The sequence below is a fragment of the Euprymna scolopes genome, chromosome 15, assembly GCF_053919585.1.
Source record: "Euprymna scolopes isolate OS-2025 chromosome 15, ASM5391958v1, whole genome shotgun sequence".
In the NCBI taxonomy this organism is placed as follows: Eukaryota; Metazoa; Mollusca; class Cephalopoda; order Sepiida; family Sepiolidae; genus Euprymna; species Euprymna scolopes.
The window spans coordinates 128,345,352-128,372,518 of record NC_136496.1 but is presented as its reverse complement, the minus strand read 5'-3'; the positions used below and the strand labels follow the sequence as shown (position 1 = coordinate 128,372,518).

The window sequence follows — 27,167 nt, the reverse complement described above, 5'->3', positions numbered from 1 at the left end:
TAATTGTTATCTCCTTAAAGCACAGAAAACAAACAACTAAACTCACCAACTACTAAAGGTGTTAGAAAATGGACAATCGAATAGCATTTATGAATTTTTTCATAAAAAAAAAAAAAAAAGGTTTATGTTCTTGTAATTTAGTTCTTCAATTGTTTCTTCAGTGAGCAACAGAAATTCTTTTTTTTATTCTTTAAAAATCTAAATTTTAAATGGGAGGGGGTCTACAGTATACTATGGCCAAGAGCGTAATCTTCAAGTGTAATAGAAGATACACAAGCAGCAGCACCCCTAGTTGGCCTGTCAGTTGACAGAATCGAGAAAGGCACAAGAAGAAAAACTTAAGTTTGTAGATGAATTCTTTATATATGGTATTAATTTGCATGTGAGGGGAATATCAACTAGAAGAAGGATGAATTAGCATAGTTGTTGAGAGTTGAGAATTATGGTTTAAGTGTTGGTATGAATTGCGGTGTTGGTGAGAAGGAGTCCTGAAAATCTTTTTCTTTTTTTCATTACATCAAATCACAGTCACAAGAAAAATAGTTCCAGTTCAGGAAAGGCAGACACACCCATATCCATAGCATTGAGGATATGCAACAAATAAAAGTAAAACTAAATACTGACCTTAGATATTAATGAGACACAGTTGTGTTGGATGGCAGTACTTGCTATATCTTCTAGTTTTTGTCGAGACACGCAAGATATAAAGTTCAGGTAGTAAGAATCATACATTTGATTTTCAAAATCCTGGAAAAAAGAAAAAAATTAATAATGAAAATGAATTTACAGATATTTTGGGGGTCGATTTGATGAAATATTTGAGAGTTTGACTTATATATTTATATTATATACTAGTTGTCCTGACCCGGTATTACCCGGGAGTGGTTTTACTTTAATTTTATTACTCCCCCCCCCATTTTGTATATTTAAATTAAGCCACAACTTACAGTTTAAAGCTAGTTAGAATTACTTTTTATGCAAACAACTTAAATTTTGCTGTAAACTTTTGAAGGGTAATTATACAAATTGCTGTAAACTTTTGAAGGGTAATTATACAAGTCATTTTTTGTAATTTCCAAGTAATTACAAAATATTAAAATAACTGAAACAGGCATTAAGGAACAGAAATACATTGGTTTTAATAATTTATACTATTATGTTTTTGCTATTAGCAAACTATCTGCTCATAAGTACTAATAATAATAATAATAATAATAAGTAATAATAATAATAATAATAATAAGTAATAATAATAATAAGTAATAACTTTCCAAACAAGAAGAAAATAAGAGAAGAAAAATAGGATGCAGAGACGAAAAACATATGATCATCAGTCTGAATCTCAACCACAGTAGTTAGATACATATTTTATAAAACTAATAATTGTAAAGGTTGCAATGGCTGCTGCTGCTTCTATTATATCCGTTTTATGCATAGAAGTAGTTTATTTCTGAATTTTTGAGATGAGGATTAGTTATTCGTATTATTTAGATTCTTCAGACTACTGTTCTCATCTTGAGTGTCATTTACACAATGTTTTGGTGAATGTAACCTCCAACCTCCTTCAGGTGTATCTTGTCAAACTTGAGAATGTTTCCGTCGAACTTGGGAATTTCGAAATTCCGTCTAAATAATATGAAGTAGATTTATTGTTGTTAAGAATAAAGTCAAACATTCCACAAAGAAAACTGAAAAACCAGAAGAAAATATCGATTTTGTACGAAAAAAGTTATGACTATTTGAGAATTCAACTGAGAAGAAAGTTTTTTTTGTTTTAATTCACCTTTTATTTCATTTGAGTTTAAATTTTCAGCAATTAAGGTGCCGTCTTTCTGAGTCGAGCATCTTTCATTTGAATATTCAATTCCAGCTCTCTTATCTCACAAACATGAAAAAAATGTTGAGAGCATAATTTTTATCAAATTGAGCAGTGTTATAGTATATATTCCTTGTGGTCTTACGAATTTCCAATGTGGCACTATTTCTAGTGCCATTGGTCGTGTGGTTCATCTCTACCATAGCTAGGGTGTGATTTGGTTGAGCAGAGTGATACACTGAAAAAGGGAACCACAATGTAATTTCACGATTCCATTTCTCTTTGATGCCAGCAACCATGAGGTGAGCAAGTACTTTTTGGCCTTTCTGTAAAGGGAGAAGAGGAGGCACGCTCTCTCCTTTAGCACTAGTTAGAAATAGCTAGATAGCTTATAATCCAAAATTAATTGTTGATTGTTGTAATTTTAAATTGTAAAATATTGTAATATATTTATGTACAAAAATAAACTAGTTCAAATTTATATATGTATATTACAATTGTGTTGACAGTACCTGTAGCTGTTCCAGTCAGGGGGACTCCAACACAGAGATGATTCCAGCTAGAAAACTACCAGCATGAAGACATCATCCTGAGAGAGTGAAGCCAGCCAGCCACACCCAAAATCCCAGGTATGCCTTTACTCTTCAACTCTGACAAAAAGATGTTGAAGCGACTGATCCTTGTTACAATCTGGTGCCATTTCAAGACATTTACGTAACACGTGGGTCGGTCATGCTATTGACTGGGCCATCGTGTTACAGATTTGTACCGTTCCCAAGACATTTCTTGTAACCGTTGGGCCGTCACTCTGGTGATTGGCCCATCATGTTACAGATTTGGTGCCTGTTATAAAGGGAAATAACCGAAAAGCAAAGAGTTATCTCCCCTGGATGGCAAGGGGGGGGGAAGACTTTTCAAGATGGCTGACACAGCATTTCACATCATCTGTTGCTTTCCTGTTGTTTTACTGTTTTTCTGTTTAAATAAATAATTTTGTGCCAAAACGATGTCTTCTTGTAATTCCCACATTTAACAACCAGTTATATTCTGTGACGACATAACAGTGCCGTAACCAGGATCGAAGATAAAGGGAATCGTGAAATTGCATTGTGATCCCATTTTTTCAGTGTATCATTCTGCGCAACCAAATCACACCCAGGTTATGGTGGTGGGGAACCACATGACCAGTGGTACAAAATAGTACGAAATAGTACGAGAAAGTACCACACCAGGACAAGGATTCATTTTGGTACTTTTGCATAATTTGACCCAAATTCTTGTGAATTCCCGTCAAACATGGATCAGGCGAGACCGGTAATCATCGGTGTCAGCCGCAAGCGCAGGCATTGTTCAAATGTTGAAACACTAACTCGACTTTTATATTTTATTTATTTAATTTTTTTTTCTGTTATGTTTTTGTGATTTTTAAGGTGATATTAAGGGGGGGGGCTTTTTATTTTCTGATTAGTTACTTATTTATTATTTATTTTTTTTGATTGAATTTTTAAGAGTTTGATTAGCCAAAGAAAAAGCGCTATCTAAATGGAAGCAGACGACATTCGAATTGGAAGAAGAAAGCAACTAAACCAACAAAAAAAAAGAAAAAAGCTGACAAACAAAAATATTTTTAAACTCCGGTCTCGCCCAATCCATGCTTGACGGGAATTCACGAGAATTCGGGTCAAATTATGCAAGAGTACCTTCATTTTGTCTGGTGGAGTATCCAAATAACTTCTGTTACTTAAGGTAACATTACTTGGAGAAGATGCACCATTCCTCATATGTGCCAGTGCATAGCCATACAGAGGGGATCTTATTTGGACTTTGAATCATTAGTCAGAGCATACCAGATTGTCCTAATAAACCACTGTACAGAGACCTTAGACACTCATGGATAGTGTCTAGTAGGTGTTCAAAGTGTGTTCATGTGCAGATAAATACAGAGGGAAAATTTTTTATTCAAACATGTATTGTTAATATTTTTTTTAAATACTATTTGTTTGGGTTTTATATTAGATTTTGATATCAGACTCTAAGATCTGTTGAAAGTTTATAATCTAGCATATAGAGTTGGTCAGATTTTCAAAGTCAGATCTAAACAGCAAATCTTCATTTCTAAGGAGTTAATTTTCATTTGCTATTGTTGCATCATACTCTTGGCAATATGATAATGTATTTAGCTAAAAAAAATTGTATCGCACAATCACGTTGACACACTGGTTCTCGGCAGATCACCAAAGTTAAGCAACGTTGAGCCTGCCCAATACCAGATGGGTGATCATTTGGGAAGGTGAGGCGCTGTATATACCTTCTTGGAAGGTTAGCCATGGGGCCAGTACCCTCAGCCCCCAAAAAAACGAAAACTTCTCACTAAAAAAGCATCTACAAAGATGCAGCTGGCCTATGCCCTCCAGGGGCTTAAAGATATGGATTGATGGATGGATAGGGTTGCAAAAAATAGAAATTCAATTATCAATTAAAATTCATTGTATTTTTATGTGTTGAAATTTTCTTCAAACAAGATTTATTTTGCTTTAGTTATGGATTAAAAAACAGATTTTTGCTGTGTAAAATTATTTGTCATAAATACTCACTCGACAAATTCGCTGAACATTTTCGTCTGTTGGCATAACAAAATAAATGGCAGGAACGTCTGGCATCGGATCTCTATCGGTATGAAGTAACCTGTTACACAAAGGAAGAATCATAAATTGCAGACGTCACAATCAAAGTTACGTCAATCCACTTATTAAACTTATTAAACTTATATATTACTAGATGGATGGAATGAGTCTAGGGAACTTTTGCAAGTCTTAAAGACAGATTTAGTTCTAATGATCTCAGGAAGATTATATGAAGACGTGTGTAGAATAGGAGATTTCAACGGTATAGCCATATTAAGAGTTCTTGGGTCAGTGGATGTAGAACAGTTGAGGTAACAGGTTCAGTTCATAGGGAAAGGCCAAGTAAAACATGGGAGGAAGCGATAAAAATGGAGTTGAGAGAAAGAGCAATAAAAACCTACTCAAAGATAAATAAAGAAATCAAGTTCTTTAATTTCTCAAAATAATTTTTGATCCACACTAATTTTATCCCTGGCTACATAAAATCAAATAACTATTTTAAATTGGAGAATTGTTTGTGTTATGTGTAAATAAAAATTAAAAACTAAAAGACTTTGCTGCGTCTTAATCAACGCAGCATAGCTAATGATGTACATAGTTGTTCAAGAAATCAGATGAATCAATCTTTCGTCTTGGTAAAGATAGTGCTTCCATAAAAGCACTGGTTCCCATCACCAAATTGTGTTGGCATCAGAAGGAGCATTAAGCCTAGAAAAATCTTGCCTCGACAAAGGAAATAACCTCTAAAGAAAATCTGTTGTATTTCAGGTTATGAAGTTTAAATAAAGATCTGGCCAGAGAATAGGTTAGTTTGGAAGTCAATTTCTCAAAGTTGTCCAACACATGCCAGCATGTAAAACTAACATTAAACTGGTAATGGTGAGAACATCAATACTAATTTTTTTTAAATATATTCAAACGTATTTGCCACAATTATTAACATGTGGACACTAATAAAAAAATAAAGTTTTAATATCTTTATTTTGTTGCAATAAAATTCTCATACAGAAGTTAATTTTTACAAACAAAATAAATAATTAATCTTTCTGTAATTTTTATTTTTTTAAATTGATTATTGGAATTGAAATTTACATTGATTTAAATTGATTTAAATTAAACTTTACATAGAGGGAGGCAATTATTGCAATAGCGTCCCTTCAATAATTGAACATAATGTAGTTTATGATGGGGAACTATTTATCCTTTTGTATAAGTCTTTATTGATCTAAGAGAGATAACTATTTTACTAAAAGATTCATTCGTTTTTTTTTCCATAGAATTCAGAACGCTAAAAACTAAACTTTTGTTTTTTAAAAATTTTTTTTAATAAAAATTACAATTCTTGTACAATTATCATTCCATCTTCGTTCTGTTTTGTAACATTAAAGATTAGTTTTTTGTTATTAATGTTATAAACTTTGTTACATTAAAAAGTCGTCGCAGGATCATTCTTAAATGTTTTCAGCCTTTTTTTTTCTAAATAAAATGCTTTGTTTAATGAAAATTACAATCTGCAATTTCACATTTTGTAATAGTCGCGCTGCTCTTTCAAAAATAAAAAAATAAATAAAAAAAAGTCAAAAGGCAATTCCTTGAAGTTGCGCTGGTTTTAGCATCCAAATTCTTGTATGAAAAACTTTTCAGTTGTAACTGCCTAAAAATGAAATGTTTAAAAACTAAAAAAAAAAAAATCATTGAAAATAAAATACTTACAAGTGTAAAGTAACGCCTAAATCTCTGAGTTCTTTCACATTCAATAGAGGAGAAATAATATCTTGTCCAAATCGATCGTATATAAGAACCTGAAAATAAAAATATACATATGAAGGAGTGAATATGAAACGAAAATTTTAGACAAAATATAAAATTACTTTATGGAAATGTGGATAAGCAAGTTAACATGATAGTAAAAATAAGGATACAAGCACATCATTAAAACTGGACCAAGATATTTTGGTCAATTCGTTTGATCATATTTGTTTGGTGATTTAGCTTTATATGACATAGAAAGAAAAAATGCAGGGTGGAAGAAAGGGTGAGGGATGGGATGGGGGAGTACAAAGTAAAAATAGAGGAGGTAAGAGGCAAAAAGGGCAGAAGAATAAAAAGAAAGAAAAGCATATCGAGAAAAATTAAAAACATGTGAACAGAATAAATCAGGAATATGTGATGGAAAGGAAAGTGAAAAAACAAAAAAACAAAACAAATATATTAAAGAAAAAGAGGAAGAGTATATTTTTAGATACCTGTTCCCTGCTCCATCTTATATGCATATTGAACAGAAAAAAAAGATTGTTCAAACCCAAGTGAATTTGTGCTTTATATTTTGGCCAAGGTCCTATCGAATCAGCTCCAGATTGTCATCGGTGATTTGATCGAACCCAAATAGAACTATTCTGTGAAAGGGAGATCGATTCAAAACAACTTGCACCTGATCCGTATGATCTTAGAGGGAGGGAAAGAAGACGACATGGAAGCTGCACTGATCAATTAGGATCAGTCCAAAGCTTTTGATAGGGTCGACCATTACTTCCTGCATCTGTTTTAGAGACTGCTAGATTTAAACTGGACTTCTGCAAATGAATATCCATACTGTACCATGCGCTGACGGCAATGGTACAGATAAACTGAGAAAGCACTCAAAATCTTTTGCCATCTACCAATCGGTACATCAGAGTTGTCCACTGTCATCCCTGTTAGAACCATTACTTCACAAGCTAAGGAGTGTTATAATAAATTACTGTAACTCTTCAGGAAATGAATCATAGTTATTCCCCTTGGCCGGAACTAAGGATTCCGCCATATTGATTTTGCCAAACACGTGTATATATTTTAAGCTGATAAAACCTTTACGAAAGGCATTCTTATTCATTCTTCTTTTATCATTTCAGGAGGCAAGTTGGGGACTTGGACAGGCGCCGCTACCTTTCCAGCTCCCTTCAGCTGAACGAACGGCCTGGTTTGGATCCTCGGCATGTGGTTCGGACTGGGTTTTTAGCTCAAAAAGAATTGGTCAGAGGTACGGTCAAAGGTCAAAGCCATGGTCAACTGGTGGGTTCAAAGGAAACTTTCCTTAAAGGGTAGAGTGGAGGAGTGTGCCACTAATGTCTTTCCTCTCATCCTCTACGGACTGAGCATACTTCCTCTGCCTGCGAATTATGTAAAAACCCTCCAGGACCCATGTTCTCGCTTCTTTAGGACAAGGATAGGCATAAGTGAAAACATAGCTGAGAGTTTTCCTTCAGTATTTGCACTTGATATGAATTTTAATTATCAACGTTTTCTTTCTAAGATTATTATCTCCCTTATTATAACCAATTTATTTTTTTAACATTATGCATTAAATATGAAAAAAAAAATTTTTAAATGCGAGGGATTTTTTCCCCTCGGGCCCCAAAATCAACAGAGCTTAAACCATTTTTGTAATGACTTCTTCCCTGTTGATCCAAAATGACACAAGGAAAGTTTTGTTCCTAAATACTTGTCTCCCCATGAGAGCAGAGTTATTATTACAGGGAAAATTGAACTCCCCAAAGAGGCATTCTAGATTGGAACAGAAATTAAAATTACATCAGTCTTCCTCTGACCAAAGACAGAAAAAAACTGTGCATCACCAAAACAGAAACTACACTTTAATTCTAGCTAAAAAAGTATTGTTACTCAGAAAAATTTTTTAGAATTTGGTATAAATTTTTTATGTAAACATGATTCTTGATAATGAAAACAAATATAAACAGTTGAAATATAATACAGGAATTCAATTTTACTTTTGCCAAAAAATTTTTGTTTGGTTCTTTTTGTTCAACTTACCTTCCATTGTGGCTCAGCTGAAACCTGTTTCGTTGGTGCACTGTTAAAGGTGAGCATACGCTTCAGTGCAGCTAGAAAGAAAAAAATATATATGAATATATAGTTGACATAAACTTCATTGTTTTCTATAAAAAAAAAAAATTTTTATCAGATAATGTTATGCACCTTGCTTGAACGATTGTGTCTAATATTTACCATAATTGATTGCATTTTACATGCTGTAAGATGTTGAACAGCTTTTAGAAATTGAGTTTCAAATAATCTATCTCTACCCAAGTCTTTATCCTTCTTTCAAGTCCCATCCCTATAATCTCCACATTTACCTTATGAACTAAAACTGTCTTCCTCTGAGGTCAACAAAACTAAGCCTGTCTTTAAGATTCACAGTAATCATATTATTCTCATATCATTTCTTTCCATGCCAGCATATGTACTCAACCTTCAATGGCCAATGTCCATATATACATAGACATATATTTCTGAGTTTATATAAAAAATTATAACAGATAAAGGTAGTTTGCTTGAAAAAAGTATATTTTTAGGGTATATTTATATATATATTCCTTATAATATCGTCCAAATTGTTTCAAATAACTCACTGAAGTTACATCCCTATCTTCAGAGCATATATAGATATGCTAATAACCAATCATATATAGAATCATATATAGATATGCTTAGATACATGCTAATAACCAAAGGAAATAATCGGTCCACAATCTTTTTTTTGTTTTTTAGTGAATGCCTCATTTGACAAAATAAAAATGATTTTTTCCTTAGTCATTAAAACATAACTAATCAGTATAAGAAATATCTATAAAAGTGAGAATGTTTGTGTGAGGACGCTTCTCAACCTATATACTCAACGAATGTTTGATCTACAGACTTGATATTTGGTATATAGGGGCACATGAAAAACTAATCAGTTTTTATCCAGAAAAAAAAAAAAAAAAAAAAAAAAGATTGCTAAGGGGTTAAAATTGAAAAATTGGTACATGGGAGGTCATCAAAGTTTTATCTGTCAACTGTTTCACTACTGCACATGAATATATATGGTGAGTTTCTTCCTCAGAACTGCAAGTCTTTGGAACCCCTTCCGGGATTCTGCTTTCCCAACTGTACTGATATGCAGAAATTCAAATGTAATGTAAACAAAAATCTTGCTACTCATCTCCCTTTATAATGCCTTCGCCATATATATTTTACAACTTACTATCTAGCTCTACCTACGTATTGAGCACTGTTGAAGTAAATACTTAAAGTTTACACATAAATTTATACTTTTGTATATTAATTTATGTGACTAAATGAAGGTAGTTATTTATATATATATATATATATATATATATATATATATATATATACTAGCATTTCAGCCCAGCGTTGCCCGGGTGTTTGGAGGTGTATGTTGAGCAAAAAAAAAAAAAAAGAAGAAACGGTCAATTTTTTTAACTTTGACCTCTATGATGACCCCTTAACATTTATTGTTTGGCTCAAATCAAGTTATTAAGTTAGATCCATGTCCAAGGAACCTATATCAAAAATTTCAAGTGTTTAAACCAAAATTGTCGGAGGAGTTTGGTAAAGTTCTCAAAAGGTCAAAACTTTGACCCCTTAAATGCCAAATTTCTGACCAAAAATCGATCACAAAGATTTTCCCAAATCTCAGTACCCTGTATATCAAATTTCGAGTCTGTAGACTTAAAAATCGACAGTTATTGTGTAGGGAAATGTACACACACACACACACACAGTCACTTTTATAGATATATAGATATGCATCGTTTTCTAGCCTTCCAAATGTATTTATATACATAATTCTTTAATTTCAAAATATATGCAACGCTCCAAATGCAGGTAATATTTTCTTTAATTCTATATTTTATATTTATAACCAGATTGTAACTGTTGGTTTTCTATCAATAGACTGGGTGAATGTAAAAGAGAGATGGAAAAAGACTATAGATTATTTGTGCCATCTGTAGCTATAAAAGTTTGCTTTTCGGAAATAAAGGTTAGCAGGGAAGGGATATAAATGTTGAATGACAAGAGTAGCAATAGGTAGATATCTTTCTGTCAATTTGCACATTGGGTTACACCTGGTTGGCATCCATGTTTGTGACAATACCCGTTGTGTTTTTGTAATCAAATTCATGAGTGGTAACCTCTGCAATAGTTATTGCAAGAAAATGGTGACTTTTATAACCTTTGACAGTTCAGCGTTTTCTTCTGTCATCTTTTCAACGAGATGCAATTTCACTCAGCATGAGGTGGCATTCTGATAACAAATTATCTTCATATTACATATTCATTCATTACAGTTAATAGCCGTCGCTTCACACCTGCAGGCATTTTTGTGGTGAATTTGAGGTCAACCGGTGCTTCTGGAGTCTGAACAACTAACAATAGAGAATCAGCAATGAAACCTGCCAAGATAAGCCCCCCCCCCCCGTGCCAAACTTTCACAAAAAACACACGTCTAGCTGAAACCACTATCAATAATTTCCCCAACACTTTATCTGTGCCTAAACCTAAACGTAGATTCTATGAACAAAGCTTCTTTCTTAGAACTGCCCGCCTATGGAACTCTTCCGTTTTCCTGCTTTCCAGCTGACTACAACATGATACTACTTAAGTCTAATGTAAACAAGTTCTTGATGAGCCATCCCCCTAAGTAACACAATTTACCAAATTTCCACTACTTACGATTACATTTTCCCACTCATTAACCCTTATCCTCGAGAGGCTTCCATACCTCGTTAAAGGGTAACTCCTTTGTAAAAAAAAAACAAAAAAAAAAACACATCTTTCATAGATATATACGACATAACCATGGTCACACACTGGTTCTCATTTGATCACCAAAGATAAGCAATGTTGAGCCTGGTCAGTACCAGATGGGTGACCATTTGGGATTACCAGGCATTCAGGTAAGAAGGCATGTACAATATTTCAGGGATGCCCTACTTTGCACAGTTCCAGGTACCTCTTGAACATGGTGTAGCATCTGTTAACTTCTCTCTCATATTCTGGGGGAGGGGTCACTATACAGGGGGTAGGTGGAGTTCCTCAGCCATGGAAGTGGGGAGGATGGATTGAAAAACAAAATGGGATAGAGATCCTAATCTTTTTGTAATGGTGTCACACACAAATGCCCACTTCCAATTTGTCATGAGCAGCATGGAAGTAGTAAAGCTCAGAAAACTGTCAAAGAATCTAGCAACAAAATCATACTCCTTCACTGTTAAGGTCCCTGAATACCAGAAAACCCTAATAACTTTTTCCCTCAAACAGCTAGACTTTGGAAATCCTTTCCTGCTACCCTGACTCATATGCAGAAGTTTAAATGCAACTTAAACTAACATCTTGTTAATCTTTCCTAGACGTGGTTCCAAATAGTAGCCCTTTTACGTCCAAGTAGCGATATGCCTTGTTAGGGGTGAATGTGAATGAAAAAAAAAAACCCGGAGAATGTGCACCGACAGGATTAATCTGGTTTAATTGTGGATAGCAAAACATAATTTAAAAAAAAAAAAAAGAAAGGTTTTCATTGCCCAACAACATTTAGAGTGATTTGAAGAAGTCATTAGATTTTTTTTTAATGTTGGTGACCACTTATCAAGGCCAAGAGTGACTAGAGGATAAGAATTAATGAGGTGTAGAAATGATGGACAATAAATGGTATATATACATTATTCCTTAATTGGAATTCATTTTTGAGATGAGCATTATATATATTAATTTATTTTTATTTTGGACTACTATTCTCATCTTTATTAGTTGTTTTTTTACAATGTTTCAGCCAACTATTCCTCTGGTCTTCGTCAGGTGGTAACTGCCAGCCAGAGGTTTACTTGGCCAAAACGTGGTAAGACAACAACAACTACAGATGGCAGTGATTGCTGAGAATGCAGTTAGGAGATTCGAGGTTCCTATCCGTCGTGGTTACCACCTGACGAAGGCCAGAGGAATAGTTGGCTGAAACGTTGTAAAAAAACAACAACTAATAAAGATGAGGATAATAGTCCAAAATAAAAATAAATTAATAAAATAAATGGTATGAATTAAGTTAAATTATGGAGCAGTTTATGACAAATATTTATGAACATTGGATTTGAAGACGACCATGTTGCAGCTTGCAAAGAAGCAGTCCTGTGGTAATGTGTTCCACAAACGGAAACATTTAAAAGATGCGTTGTCATTGGAAATTCCGCCTGACACTAGGCACACTGAGAAAAACAAGAAAGTCTTTTTCTATTGTGATAGAAAACGAGTTCTTAATGTGAATGTCTTACATCAGGAAGAATCAAAGATTGAAGCTCAGGCAAGGACCTTCCATGAAAGCAACAGAGCAGAGAAAGACTAGCTATGTCTCTTCTGTGATAAAAAGAGATCATTTCAAAGTTACTTTTGTACTATGTCATGACAAGAAAGCGTGTTCCGAGTGGCACCTTACATACATCTTAAGTAACATATGGAGTCAGTCAAGGAAATCAAACCATTTTTCCCATCAATCTTAGCAACAGATTGGATATACATCATTCATTTGAGATGTGGAGTTAAAGTCAGTTCAAAGAGTTTATCAAAACAAGAGGATTCATTAAGGAGAAAGTTATTCATTTCGACAGGCAAAACATCAAAGCATTGATGGTGAAAAGAGAGAAGCTTGGGTGTTAATATCTGAAAAATCAACAATCTGAATACTGAAAGATTTTTTATATGAGAAGAGTGGTATATAATATTATGGATCAATTAGACTTGAGGCACTCCATAATCAGCAAATACCAAGAGGACACATTCTGGATCGACACCCTATTCCTTTTCTTTTATTTCTGGTTGAATTTTAAACAAACGACACACACACTGATTTTCATAGATGTAATTAAAAACGTTTTATTTATAATTTTTTTTATTTTGTAAGCTTGAGAGATTTTTTTTTAATTTGAAATTTTATTTTTTTAAGCAAAATGTATGAACAAATGACATAACATTTAAAACATACAAAATTTTTATTTATTTATTTTTCTCGTATTTTCACCCCAAACAAGGCACAGTGCAACTTTGATGTAGGGAGCTACTACGAGGGGTGTGCAATAAGTAATGTTCCTGACCCACTTCCCATAGCAGTAGAGCAACGAAACTTGGCACAGTTATTAGTCTTTCTCTACATATGAACCACCCAGAGTTATGCATTTCTCCCATCATTTGATGCAGCTCTGGAGACCATTTTTGTAGAACACCTCAGGTTGGTCCTCCGACCACGACGTGACTTCAGAAATCAAGTCTGCATCATCTGGGAAACGCTTTCCTTTCAAAAACAACTTCATGGCTGGGAAGAGATGAAAGTCAGAGGGTGCAAGGTCAGTAGAGTAGGGAGGATGGGGAAGGATTTCATAACCACACGCCCGTGTTTCTGATCTGGCGACATGCGAGTTGTGGACTGGAGCATTGTCCTGCAGGAGGAGGGTACCTTTGCTGATTTTGCCCCGCCTCTTGATTTTGATAGCTTCCTTTAATTTCCCCAAAAGTGAAGCATGATAGGCTCCTGTAATTGTGGTAGCCTTTGCCAGGAAATCTGTCATCACTACTCCGTCCTGGTCCCAGACTGTGAGCATGACATTGCCAGTGGAGGGCTGCATCCTTGCCTTCTTTGGCGGTGGTGAGTCCAAGTGCTTCCACTGCATTGACTGGGCTTTGGTCTCTGGATCATAGTGATGGACCAAGATTTCATCCTGTGTAATCAGTCTTTTGAAAAACTTTGGTTCATCTTCTTGGTACATCTCTAAATTCATCCTCGAGCACTCGACGCGTTCTCGCTTCTGGAATGATGTGAGCAACCTGGGAATCCATCGGGCAGACACCTTATGCATATGCAAATGGTCATGAATGATAGTTTCCACAGACCCTGTACTAATCTTGACATCTTGGGCTATTTGGCGAATAGTAATGCACCGATCTTCCAAAATGGCAGCCTCAACTTGACCGACAGATGCCTCATCAATAGCAGAAGGGGGGGGGGGGCAGGTCTGGGAGCTGTTTCTACAGACTTCCGGCCATGTTTGAATTCACGATGCCAGCATTTTACAAGGTCATATGATGGGGTATTATCACCATAAGTTTCTTTCATTTCATCAAAAGTTTCCTGTGGTGTGCGTCCTTTCAAATACAAAAACCGGATCACTGCTCGACATTCAACAGGTTCCATTTCACACCTGACTCAGTTCAAACACCTGTAAAATAGAAACCACAATTAGTTCAGAGCTGTAATTTGCCACATAGCCCGTAGAGATATAAATCGTTGCATATGCAAAATTTCAGCTAGATCAGACAACTGGAAGTGGGTCAGGGGTATTACTTATTGCACGCCCCTCATATCTAGAACATCAGTTGCAGGGATATTGAAGCAATTGAGCAGCAAGATGTCTGTTTACATTACACTTGAACTTCTGCATGTCAGTACAGTCAGGGAAACAGGAACCCAGAAGGGAATTCCAAAGTCTAGCCGTCCTAGGGAAGAAACCATTAGAGTAGAATGCTTTCTGGCATCTAGGAATTTCTACTGCATAGGGGTGGGATTTAGCTGCTTGTCGGGTTTGTCGGGCGTATTTATGTTGAGGGGTACAAGGGCATGAATTTCGTTCGAGCACTTTCCATTAAAATACTTGTAAAACAGAGGGATGCAACATTTCATCAATGAGAGATTGAAGCCTAATTCGAGTGGTGACTCTCTTTTGAACCCTATTTAAGCGTGACAGCCTAGTACAGGATACTCTCAGGTATAAGTAACTTTGTGCAGCCTTGGCAGTGCCCTCAATGTATCTATTCCAACTCATGTCCTTGTGAATATTAAGCTGAGGAGTTTAAGTGAAATACTTTTAGGTAATGTATCATTAGCCATGGCTATTAGTGATTGAGAAGGTTTATTATAGTTATTGAAGGAAAGAAGTTTAGTCTTGGCAGCATTGAATGTTACCATCTATTTTTGTTCCTATTCCCCTACAGACTGGAGGTCTTCCCCTAGAAATTGTGTTTATTCGTTTTCCCCTTGAATTTGTTATAAAGTGTGGTGTCATTAGCAAATATACCCATTTCAGAGACAATTTTATCAAAGAGGTCATTTATGAATATCAAGTATAGAGGTCCAAGGATCAATCCCTGACACACCTGCATTTATATCATATTGTTTTGATGTACGACCATCGAGAACAACTGGATAATTTTTTTTTATTTAAGAAGGATTTAATCATGTTAACTATTTGTCCAGTAATACCATAGGATTTGATTTTCATAAGAAGACCATTGTGCCATACCATGTCAAAGGCCTTGGATATTTAGGGCTACTGCCCTATCTTCAGCTGCCTTATCCAGTGCATGGCATAAAGATTCAGCTGTTACAGTTAGGATATCTGCTATAGAACGGGCTTGCCTAAATCTGCTGACAGAAATTTAGTAGTGTGAGGTGGTGAAGTAGTGCTTGATTAATTAAGGACTCAAATATTTTGGCGAAAAGAGGGAGGTTAATGGGGCGATAATTTAATGGGTCAGTTCTTTCACTAGAATTCTTGTAAACTGGTACCACACAAAGCAGTTTTTTAGCACTCAGGAAAACAAGATCAGTTAAAGCATTAGTTGAACAGTTTGAAGAGAACTGGAGCAACTTCAGTGAAGCATTTTTTTAATAGTACAGACAGAATGAGATCAGGTCCACATACTTTTGAGGTTTTTTATGATATCATGTACTTGAGAAGGGGTGATTTTCAGATCATCTAGTATGGTTTCTGTCTGCAAAGGAAAATCTGGGAGGAAGTAGAGTTGGAGGTAAACTGGCGGGCAAACATGTTAGCTTTCTCGGTTGCCGTGCAAACAACCTCATGATTGTTGATTGCTCATTATTTACTACACTGTTATAAATTTTCCAGAAACACGAGTTCCTAATTTCTGCGCTTCAATGCGTTTTATAGTGGTTTCTCTCTTAGTTGTGGTTATTTCTCTTACAATTACTTCTACCTTCTATAAGCGTTTGTCTACTTGTACAAGACTTACGTCAGATGAATCTGTGGTATACCTGCTGCCTTTGAGCAATGGCTGCTGCACAAGTAGTTGTGAACCATTGAGAACAGTTTTGTTTGCTACAGAACTTTCATTGTGGGAACACATGCAGTAATTGCCACTTTGAACTATTCAGTAGTCTCATTTGTACACTGTTCTGCAGGAAGAGAAAAGATAATTCCCCATGGAGCATCTCTGATGTGATCCCTGATATCTTCCCAGTCAGCCTTTTTTATTTTTATTTTTACAAAGGACTCACCACTAATCAAGGCCCAGAGGTCACTCGACGATAAGAGTTAATGAGTGTACAGTGATCAAGGGGAACCTGTGGTAATCTTTAGTAGTGGAAATTTGATAAATTGGATTACATAAGGGGATGGCTCATAAAGAATTTGTTCACATTGAACTTGAAGACAACCATATTGTAGTTAGTTGGAAAGCAGGAAAACAGAACAGAGTTCCACAGGCGTGCAGTTCTAAGAAAGAAGCTTTGTTCATGGAATCTACATCTAGGTTTAGGCACAAATAAAGAGTGGGGGAAACTACTGATAATGGTTTAAACTAGATGAGTGTTTTTTTGTGAAAGTCCAGGAGGGGAGCATAGACTGGAGCTCAGCCGAGCACCTACCATGAAAATAACGATAAAACAGAGACAGGCTTGTAACAAGATTGCAGGGAAGAAAAAGGGCATCCCCCACTAGGCTACAAAGTCTATTTTGAACTGCCAACTCCTGCCTAAATGTGGCAACAGTACTCCATCCTTGGACATACTTGGCTCTTACACAGGTAGAGAACTGCATCAACAGTGAGATATCTACTGGAGCAGTAGAACGATCCCACCATTTTTCCAGCGACCTTGGCAACAGATTTGATGTATGTGTTACACCTCAGATAAGGAGTAAAGGTCAAACCTAGAAGTTTGTCAAAATATGGAGCCTCCTCAAGATGAGAGCCATTCATGTTATAGCACCTTATTGTTTTGAGCAATGGCTTTTAAACTTTGGGTCAAGAGTTTATTGTCTAGCATTATCACAGCATGATCAGCATGGGCAATGGACATTTGTTACACAATCCTCAGGAAGTGTGGTCAGAAATAGGAACTGTGGTCAGAAATAGGAAGTGTGGTCAGAAATAGGAACTGTAGTCAGAAATAGGAACTGTGGTCAGAAATAGGTCTAGAAGTGAGGCTTGCTAGTCCTGACAATGTGAGGAACAAGTTGGGAACATTACTGTCGGTGTCAGGGAATGCAATACAGAAAAGTTATGTGTGATGCTACCAGCTGTGGTTGTTTAACTACAGAAACAAGGCCAATTATTGCGATGGACATTAAAGTCACCAAATATATTTACTTGGGCACTAGTGTCTAGGGAGAGTGCTATATCTATGTTGTCAGAAACGTGACTGATTAGAGTACAGTCTTGGGCTGAGGAAGAGTGGTAGAGAAAATATAAGTAGCTAACGCTATGTTCTAAAGTTAGTCTATAAAGCACATGATGACCTGGTCGTCTGATTATAGTTCGGGCAGGATGTTACAAATATAGACTCCAAGTTTGTGCATGGGTCTGTAATAGTCTTTACGACGAAGTGAAAGATAATTAGATATGTTAAAGTGGTTAGAAGCATAATAAAATAAAATTGGTCATAAGATAAAGAACAAAAAGGAAATTAGAAACAAAACATCAGGGATCATGCGGCCAATGTAAACAAATAAAATATAACTCAAACTTTGTTCATTCCATCATTTTCAAGCTTCTCATAATATTCTTCATCATTCAACTGACAAATGGCTTCATTACATTAACCCTTGAAAATAAATGCACCAATCGACTGGAGAATGACTCGACAGATTTTTATAAAATTTGGAATAGAGATAGATGTTATAATGTAACAAGCTATGTTAAATTGATTTTTAAGTGGAAAAGAGAGCAAATGAAAAGAAAAATGTTCAGTCCTTACAGTCATTACAACATGAGTTGGAACAATTACATCGAGGGCATTGCCAGGGCCACTGCAAGGAAGGTGGGCTCTCTCTACCGTGCTAGAAAACTTCTAACACCCGAAAGTATCCTGTACCTCTATAAGGCCACTATTCGCCCATGTATGGAGTATTGCTGTCATATTTGGGCCGGTGCATCGGCTACTAGTCTATCGCTTCTTGACAGGGTTCAAAAGAGAGTCGCAAATCTGATAGGCCCTAAACTGGCATCTAAGCTTCAGCCTCTGTCCCATCGTCGAAACGTTGCATCCCTCTTCCTGTTCTACAAGTATTATAATGGTGAATGCTCTGAAGAACTGCAAGCACTTGTGCCCCCACGACGTGAACACCCTCGACAGACCCGACAAGCTGCAAAATCCCACCCCCACACTGTAGAGATCCCTAGATGTAAAAGATCTTTCTACTCCAGTAGTTTCTTCCCCAGAACAGCTAGACTTTGGAATTCCATTCCAGGTCACTGCTTCCCCAACTGTACTGACATGCATAAGTTCAAGTGCAACGTGAACCAACATCTCGCTGCCCTAATCCCTACATAGTACCCCAGTAGATGTTTCCCCTGATAGTAGCCCCCTACACCAAAGTGGCAATGTGCCTTGTTTGGGGTGAAAATGTAATAAAAAAAAAAATACTGTAGAATGTTTTGTTATCCCTCCCTCCTCAACCTGGGCAATGCCGGTTAACCATGCTAGTCTATCAAATAAAAGCGTTTGATTGGTTACAATAGAAATCGATGTGTTAAAAGAAAATTCCAATAAGTTTTCAAAAAAGTTTTTTTCCATGGCATTTTATAACAGCATCTAAATTCATATTTGTTTTATTTGGACTATTGTTCGCATCTCAAGTGTTGTTTTCACAATGTTTCAGTTAATGTAACCTTTGACCTTTAGGTGTAGCTTGTCAAACTCTGGAATATTTTCACAAGGACCCATGGCATAGTGGATAAAGTACTTGATAAAATTCAGTTATAATGTTACACTCTTCCGGAGGTTGATAGTGCAAGCGACACTCAAAATACACTTGTGAATTATTTAGGACTTCTACCCTATCATGGCTGACAGAACAAGAGCATGCTACCCACCTGTTCTAAATTCCATGCAGATTCCAGAGTTCAACAAGATGCACCCGAAGAAGATCAGAGGTTAAATGAACTATAACGCCGTAAAAATCCAGATGTGAACAATAGTTCGAAGAATCAAAATAATACGAATAATCAAAAACAAAAAAATATTAAAAAACGCAGCATTTAAATTTTCCTCCGATTCTATCTGGGGTCACTAGGGTCCAATTTTCTACTCTAATTATCACAGCAGAGCATTACCACCGTCGACAAAAAGAACAGTCTAATAGACATGTGTAGACAGTGTGATGAATGGAAGTGAAACCTAGTCAGTTATGGGTCAGAGAAATTCCTGTGTCAATAAATCTGACAAGCACTTGTCACATGACAATCGCTATGCATAGCATGGATAGAAATGATGTGAAAATGATACAATGGATGTGTAATGGGAATCTTAAAGACACGCTTAGATTTGATGAGCTTGAATGAAAGGTTTTGGGTTAGTAGATGTAGAACAGTCGAGGTAGCAGGGCCAGTTCACAGGGGAGCCAGAATGAAGTGATCAGGATGGATGTCAGAGAAAGATGGTTAAATAAAGATTTGACCAAAGATAGGTTAATTTAGAGGTCAATTTCTAAAAAGCTGTCCAACACACAAGTCAATGGACGTTAAACCAAATTTGTTAATGATGTTAAAAACCCACTTTCTAAACATGCCACAAATCCATATTTAAAAAATATTACTTGCTACTTAACTGAAAGCAGGTCTTAAATAAACATTATGTTGAGTCATGGCACGCATGGTAACAGCAGGTACAGTAATGAAGTGAGGGTCTCTTGTAATCCGCTTGCTTTGTCACTTGCTCCATTTTTCAAACAATGATGGCAAATCAAGTGCAAAACTGATTTTATAAAATCGAAATTGATTTACAAAAACCAATTTTAATGTTTCAAGTTTCAGTAAAATGTTTCTCTACTGAAGCTCACAGCATATTCATTTCTTACTTTGGTAGCACTGCTGTCATAAAACCATTTTTCGGTTATTGTGATTGGGTGTTTTATAAACAGCTTACGCGTATCCATTCCTCTACAATAGGTCAAAAGTATAAAAGTTTGAATATCATAGATTCGATTGTTTTATGCTGAAAATGTTGCACAAATGAAAATAATTCCCCATTTTTTTTTTTTAATATATAAATAAAAAAAATCACTCCAAACAAAGCATGAAGCCACTTGATGTAAAGAGTTTTAAAAAAACCCATCAAGATCCAAAACTAACCAACGATAAGTGTTAGATGAATAGATTCGAACCTAAAATACAGCAAGTCTTTCCCCTTTGTCAGACATGTAGCTCATGGATTTCATGTTCACCTCAAGCAAGGCATATTGTCACTTGGACACGAGAGGCTACTGTTTGGGACGATATCTACAAGGAAACTACGTAAGGAGATGAGCCATTCCATTTTAACTTATGCGTGCTTCAGGAAAACAGGTAATGTTGTCTGGTTGTTTTGTTTTATGGCATATCAACCCTTTTGGGGTTATTTAATGCCGAATCCAGTTATTTTGGAAATAGTATTCATGTTGCACCCAGTTATTTTTTTCTTCAATCTCTTGGTATCTTCAATCACTATTTTGTAGTGTTTGGTTCGATTGTTTTATAGTGGATTTTATTGGGGGGTTTTCCCTGCTCTGCAGAACATAAGTTTTGCGATGGGAAAGGGAAAAGGGTTACAGTGTTAATGTTTGGTGCATTTTAAGTTAGGAAACCTATCAGGAAGTGGGAGAGATAGAAAGAGAAAAGGGAAGGGGAAATGGGAAGAAGGAAAAGGAGGAAGAAGGTGGGTTGTTGGGGTTTTTTTTTTGCAGAACAATTAAATTTTTCAAAAGGAAGTAGAAAAACAAAAAGCATCAATGTTAGGTGCATTTCGTCTCAGGAAGTCAATATCTTCAGACAGCCTGATCTGGTAGCACCTCAGGTAATTGGGAGTGGATTCCAAAGTCTAGCAATCTGAGAAAAGAAACTATTATAGTAGAAGGCTTTCTAGCATCTACAGACCTCTACAGTTGTAACAGAGCACGTATAAGCGCACGTGGGAAAATATTAGCAGCAGCAGCCGAAGGATAGCTGGCTAGCGAAAATATTAGTAGCAGCAGCTGTTAAAGCATGTATGCAAATAACCAAGATGCATTAAAAGTAACCAGTCACTTGTACACATTGTACCACATGCTCAAGATCAGAGGAGAGAGAATAAGAGAGAACTTGGTTGTTTACGACCTTTGATGTGCCACCATAGATGGTAGGGTCGTCAGCAAAAATGTCTCCGAATGATCTAAGGATGTGATTTGAAAGATCATTAGTGTAGATCAGAAAGAGAGTTGAAGTCATCAAAACCAAGTCTTTAAAACGAACATTACATGTCCATTGTATCATTTTTATATCATTCCTCTCCATGCAACGCAAGTCCTCAACTCTTGCCAGATTTTACTTTCAAACAGCATCATACTGCTTAGACATGCCTGATAGACTCTTGCCTTGGTTGACGTTGATAACACTCTGCTCGTAAGTAAAGACAGAAGTTCCCTGAACACCAGAACCTATTCCACCTTGTACTCCAATGGTATTAACAAAATAACAAAACTTTTTGACAATCTCAATAGCTTTGCCATCTTTTTGCGAACTCCCTACTACAACTGTTCTATGTCTACTGATCGAAGAATTCTCATTCATTTTTTTTTCATTGTGACCATACCATCAAAGTCTCCAGTTCTACAGATATGGCCTTATACTGTCAAGAGGCATGAAATCATTGTGCTCTTCAAGTGAATTAGTCAGCGTGTAATGATGGAATACTGTTGCCACATATGGGCAGGAGCTGCTAGAAAAGACTTGTCCTGCCTTGATAGGGTTCGAAATAGACTTTGTGGCCTGGTGGGAGATGTCCTTTTCTCTTTGCTGCAACCTCTATCTCACAGAAGAGATGTTGCGAGTTTGTCTCTGCTTTATCATTATTTTCATGGAAAGTGTTTGACTGAGCTTCAATCTATGGTCCCCCCTCACCAAACTTTCACAAGAAACACTAGACTAGCTGAAAACATTATCAATAATTTTCCCCACTCTTTATCTGTACCTAAACCTAAACACAGATTCCATGATCAAAGCTTCTTTCTTAGAACTGCACGCCTGTGGAATTGTCTTCCGTTTTCCTGCTTTCCAGCTGTCTATAATATAGTTGTTTTCAAGTCCAACGTGAACAAGTTTCTGATGAGCCGTTCCACTTAAGTTAACAAATTTACCAAACTTCCATTACTATTGATTACTATATTGTCCTTTTGACTACTCTACACTCTTTAACTCTTATCCTTGAGTGGCCTATCGGCCTTGATAAGTGATGACGCCTATGTAAAAAAAAAAAAAAAAAATCACCTAGCAGGGACAGTTCCACACAAGCGAAAAGAAATCTTTATGACTTTTACAGAATCACTTTGTTTCTGAATAAGATTTTTATTTCATGATATAATTAATTAAAAATGGCTGAATCGTATTATTCTAAGACAGGGTTTCCCAAGCTTCAGGACACGATGGAGCCCCTGAATAGGGGAAAGGTTTTTCACAAAGCATTAGCAAGATCATTTCTAAAATAAATATGAAAAACATTAATTTCAAATTTTAACAAAAAATAATGATAATGTTTACAACCTTTTTCTTGTTTTTGATTGAATTGTTGCATTTTTGTTAATTTATTTTTTTCTTTTCTTTTCCATGAACCATCCTGAAACTCTTTACACCTGTAGTTATGTATCATATCTATTTCCAGTAAAAAAAAGATCAGTAATTAAATGTTTGCAGTCATTTAATTTTTCCATATAAAGCATTTGGTCCTCTTTAAGAAAGAGCTTCCAGAACCCACTTTGGGAAATCCTGTTCTAAGAAATTGCAGTGCATTCTAAAATGAGAATGTGCCTTAGAGAACGGAAAACATGAACGTTTGATTTTGTAATCAAAGGGAAGAGAATTATAGAAATGAAATAAGATTCTTTGTATTATATCATTTTTTATTGGAATCCTTTGAGAGGAGTAATTTGTATATTTATTTATTTATTTACTTGCAGACTGTTATCCTCATCTTTATAGTTGTAAAATGTTTTTGACTTGTGATGGGGGTACGAGACGAATGGATTCGCCAATCATTTTTATAATCAACGGCTGTGCTAAACAACCAATGAAAACGTCACAAAATTATAATAAAAATTGTTGAATTTTGGATTCAATCAGTTCGCCGTTTGCTACGTCACGGACCGCATTTAATTCTCCGCCGCCATCTTGGTTACTGATTTGAACTACGCCGCCATCTTGGTTACTGATCTGAACTACACCGCCACCTTGGTTCAACACAATGTCTCAAAACTTAACAATAGTTGTTGTTTCACAACGTTTCAGCCAACTATCCCTCTGGGTTTCTTCAGGTGGTTAACTGTGACAGGATAGGAATGCTGAGTCTCTTAACTGTATCCTCAGTAATTACTGCCTTCCATAGTTGTTGTTGTCTCACCACGTTTTGACCAACTGATCCTCTGGCCTGCTTTGGGTAGGATTCAAATCATCGAGATTCAACATCTCTATCCAGTGCGTCCATAGTGCAGTGAATAGAGGCGTTGAATCTCCATGGATTCAGGTGAGCATTGTCTGAAAATAGCGGTTTCAATCCTACGCACCAACTATGAAAGACAGCAATTACTGAGGATACAGTTAAGAGACTCAGCATTCCAGTCCCGTTGTAGTTAACCATCTGAAGAAGGCTAGAGGAATAGTTGGCTGAAACATGGTAAAACAACAACTATGAAGATGAGGATAATAGTCCGCAGATGAATAAATAAGTTTACGTATTAGTGGCATGTAATAAAAACTGTTGCATGAAAGGAAAAACAAAACTTTCTTTCATAACAACAAAAGTATTTAATTACCTACACCGTTGGGTATCGGTGGAAATAAGTTGGACAATGTGCAAGTGAAGAAATGAAATATAGAGAGTTCTTCAAAATGTCAAAGGTCTGTCAGCAGTTATCTTTCGGTAAAAATAGTCATTACTTAAGCATCCAGTGGACAGAGACAGGAGAGACATCTTTCCTCGTTGCTTTTGGGGTTCTCTTTGCTGTAAATTTTCTGAGACCAACTTGGACTCTTATGACCATTTCTTACAAGTACCATAAAAAAAATATATTAAAACTGTCATCATATATACAAAATGAAAATTAGGCCAGGAAAATATAAACGTCACGTTTATAATCAAATCTGGAACGAGGCTAGCTAAGGAATAACGATAACTAGTTCGTAACCCAATCCTAGGAGTAGAAAAGGATAAAGGTTACTATTGGTGACAAATTATTTTAGAAGAAAAACAAAGACATTATTCAAAAACATTTTGGTTTACCTACTCCTCTGAGATGTATTTATATTAAAACATTTAATAAAAAATATAAGCATGTTAAGTTATCGTAAATATTAGTTGTGATTAAATTAATGAAAGGTCAGACATTTGTTCTTTTAGGAAGTAAGGTACTGGACTGGACTCCTTATTTTACTCACATCTAATAATTATAGTAACTTAACATGCTTATATTTTCTATTAATTTTTTTAACACAAATATGTCACATAGGGATAGATAACCAAAAATATGTCACATAGGGGTAGATAACCAAAAATAAATCGTTTTTGACTAATATCCCAAATTTATCTTCTTTAAAATAATTTATGTCGCCATAGTAACGTCTACAAAAAAAGTATAACGTTTAGTTATCGTTCTTCCTTAGCTTGCCTCTGTTCAGACATGGCGTTTTTGTTTTTTTATTGTTGTTTTTGTCTAGTGAACATGTATAATTTAGTGCCTTTAAATGTTGTGCGTTTTTTTACGAGAACATGGGGTTTGGGGTACTAGTGCAGGTTACCGTCGACAAGCAAATTGTTTTTATTTTAGAAGGGTTCCGTCCGTGTAACGTAAGAATTAGCAACACTACCGCTCTCCATGTTAAGAATGGCTTTCTAAATTTGCCTGTGAATGTTAAACTGCAGAAGTGCCGAACATGGTTCAAGTATACAAAAACAGTTGTTTAGTATTATCGAAACCTCTAAATAATTTAGGTGATTGAAATAGGAATTAACCAATATACCATTTGAAAAGGGGGAAGGTGAAAATATTAAGGGATATTTTACCCAAAATATTAGTTTAAGACGATTTCCTGAACATAAAAATACGAAATATATATCCAGATGGACAACATGGAAAGAGGAAATGTCACTTAACCTGAATCCAATTTAAATACGGGATTAACAAATAAATATTTGAAGACAATGTAATATTTCAGTGAGATTTTTAGTAAATTCTAATCAATCTGTTGGGTTTTTTTATTATTTCTAAAATGGTTTCAAAGCTCAGTTTTAGGTTTTTAGATTCAAAACAAACCCATTTTTTGTACACACCTCTTCGATTCGTTAACGAGAAAAAAGCATAAATGACAGCTGAAAACCGAAACAAGTCTATCGTGTTTGGCGAATAATTCAAGTAAGAAAGTGTCGCTTGGTTAAACATGGGATTATATAGCGCCAGTCGAAGAGGAAGGCCCAGATAAGTTAGTGATCTTACCTGTTTGTTTTTCTCGCAAGGAGGCTGACATTTTGGCTCAAGCGCATACGATTCCTGCGTGAACGTGGCAAATAGGAGAATTCTAAAATAAGGGAGATCACTCTAATTCCGTAACACGAGCGACTATCGTTCTTGTTTTAATTGCCGTCGTCGTCGTCGTCGTTGTATTATTTTTTTATTTTTATTTTTTTTAAATACTTTACTTCTTTTTTTGCATTTGTTTTGTTGAGTAAAGTTCAGAATAGTTACGTGTCAAGATTTTGTAAATCGGAAATAAAAACAACAAATAATTTATAGCAAACGCAGTAGAATTCTCTACCGATCCGTATATTTTTAACGCGAGGAAATTGTTAGCTTTTTTTTGTTTGTTTTTTGTTTGTTTGTTTTTGTCAGAATTTTATTCTGATGTCTGTATGCGGTAAATGATATCAAAAGAGATTATCGCTTAAATTAACTAAAATGGGGTTTTGCGCAGGTTCGAACTTAGGTTATGCTAGGGTGTGACAAATTTCAGCTACAATGCCATTTCATGTTTTAAGCCGCCTACGCACATTTCACAAAGATAGGCCATAAAAGGGATGTATTTATAATTTACGTGACTGAAAGATGTATTTAGGTAATTAATTCCTATTTCAATCATGTAAATTATTTTAAGTTGAAAGAACACACACTTCTGCGGGGTTATTTTCTTTTCTTCACTGACGACAAAGACACATAAGCTCTTCACATAAGCAGCAGAAGTTCTTCTTCTTTCTTCTTATTCAACAACAGCAAAGATAAACGACAACAATCCGAAAAACATGTAGTAGTCAATGTTTACAAACGTACAAAATCAAAATGCAAAAACGCATATTGTCTGCACATATAAAAAACAAAATGGCGCGCATTTTTGTATGTCCAGCAAAGGCTTTTTTCGTGTGGATTCTCAGAGGGATTACTATTCTTTAGAACTTTTTATATACTTCCTAGATTATAATATCTACGATTTGCGAAGGGACCTCGTTTCTAGATTTATTTTGATCAACTTTTATAAAATTCACGCTATTCCATCCTCTCGCATGTTTGTTTGTTTTTCGTATAAAAGCGAAACTGAATCGAAAGCGACCGTCATCTTTTAAAAGGGTCAGATTTTTTTAATAAACCAATGGAACCCAGTTGATCCAAATCTGCAGA

At 35.6% G+C, this 27,167-nt stretch overlaps 1 protein-coding gene across 1 annotated transcript in view; it reads right to left on the bottom strand.

The window, feature by feature from the left end:
• LOC145294134 (sec1 family domain-containing protein 1-like) overlaps positions 1-26,143 on the bottom strand; it is a 215,424-nt gene extending 189,281 nt beyond the window's left edge. The window contains exons 1-5 of the mRNA XM_080141240.1: positions 25,995-26,143; positions 8,251-8,321; positions 6,154-6,242; positions 4,411-4,501; positions 625-747 (exon numbers count right to left, since the gene is read on the bottom strand). Of these exons, the coding sequence (XP_079997366.1) occupies positions 625-747; positions 4,411-4,501; positions 6,154-6,242; positions 8,251-8,321; positions 25,995-26,025 (405 nt within the window). The 5' untranslated portion in view covers positions 26,026-26,143. The remainder of the gene's footprint in view (positions 1-624; positions 748-4,410; positions 4,502-6,153; positions 6,243-8,250; positions 8,322-25,994) is intronic.
• Positions 26,144-27,167: the final 1,024 nt, after the last annotated feature.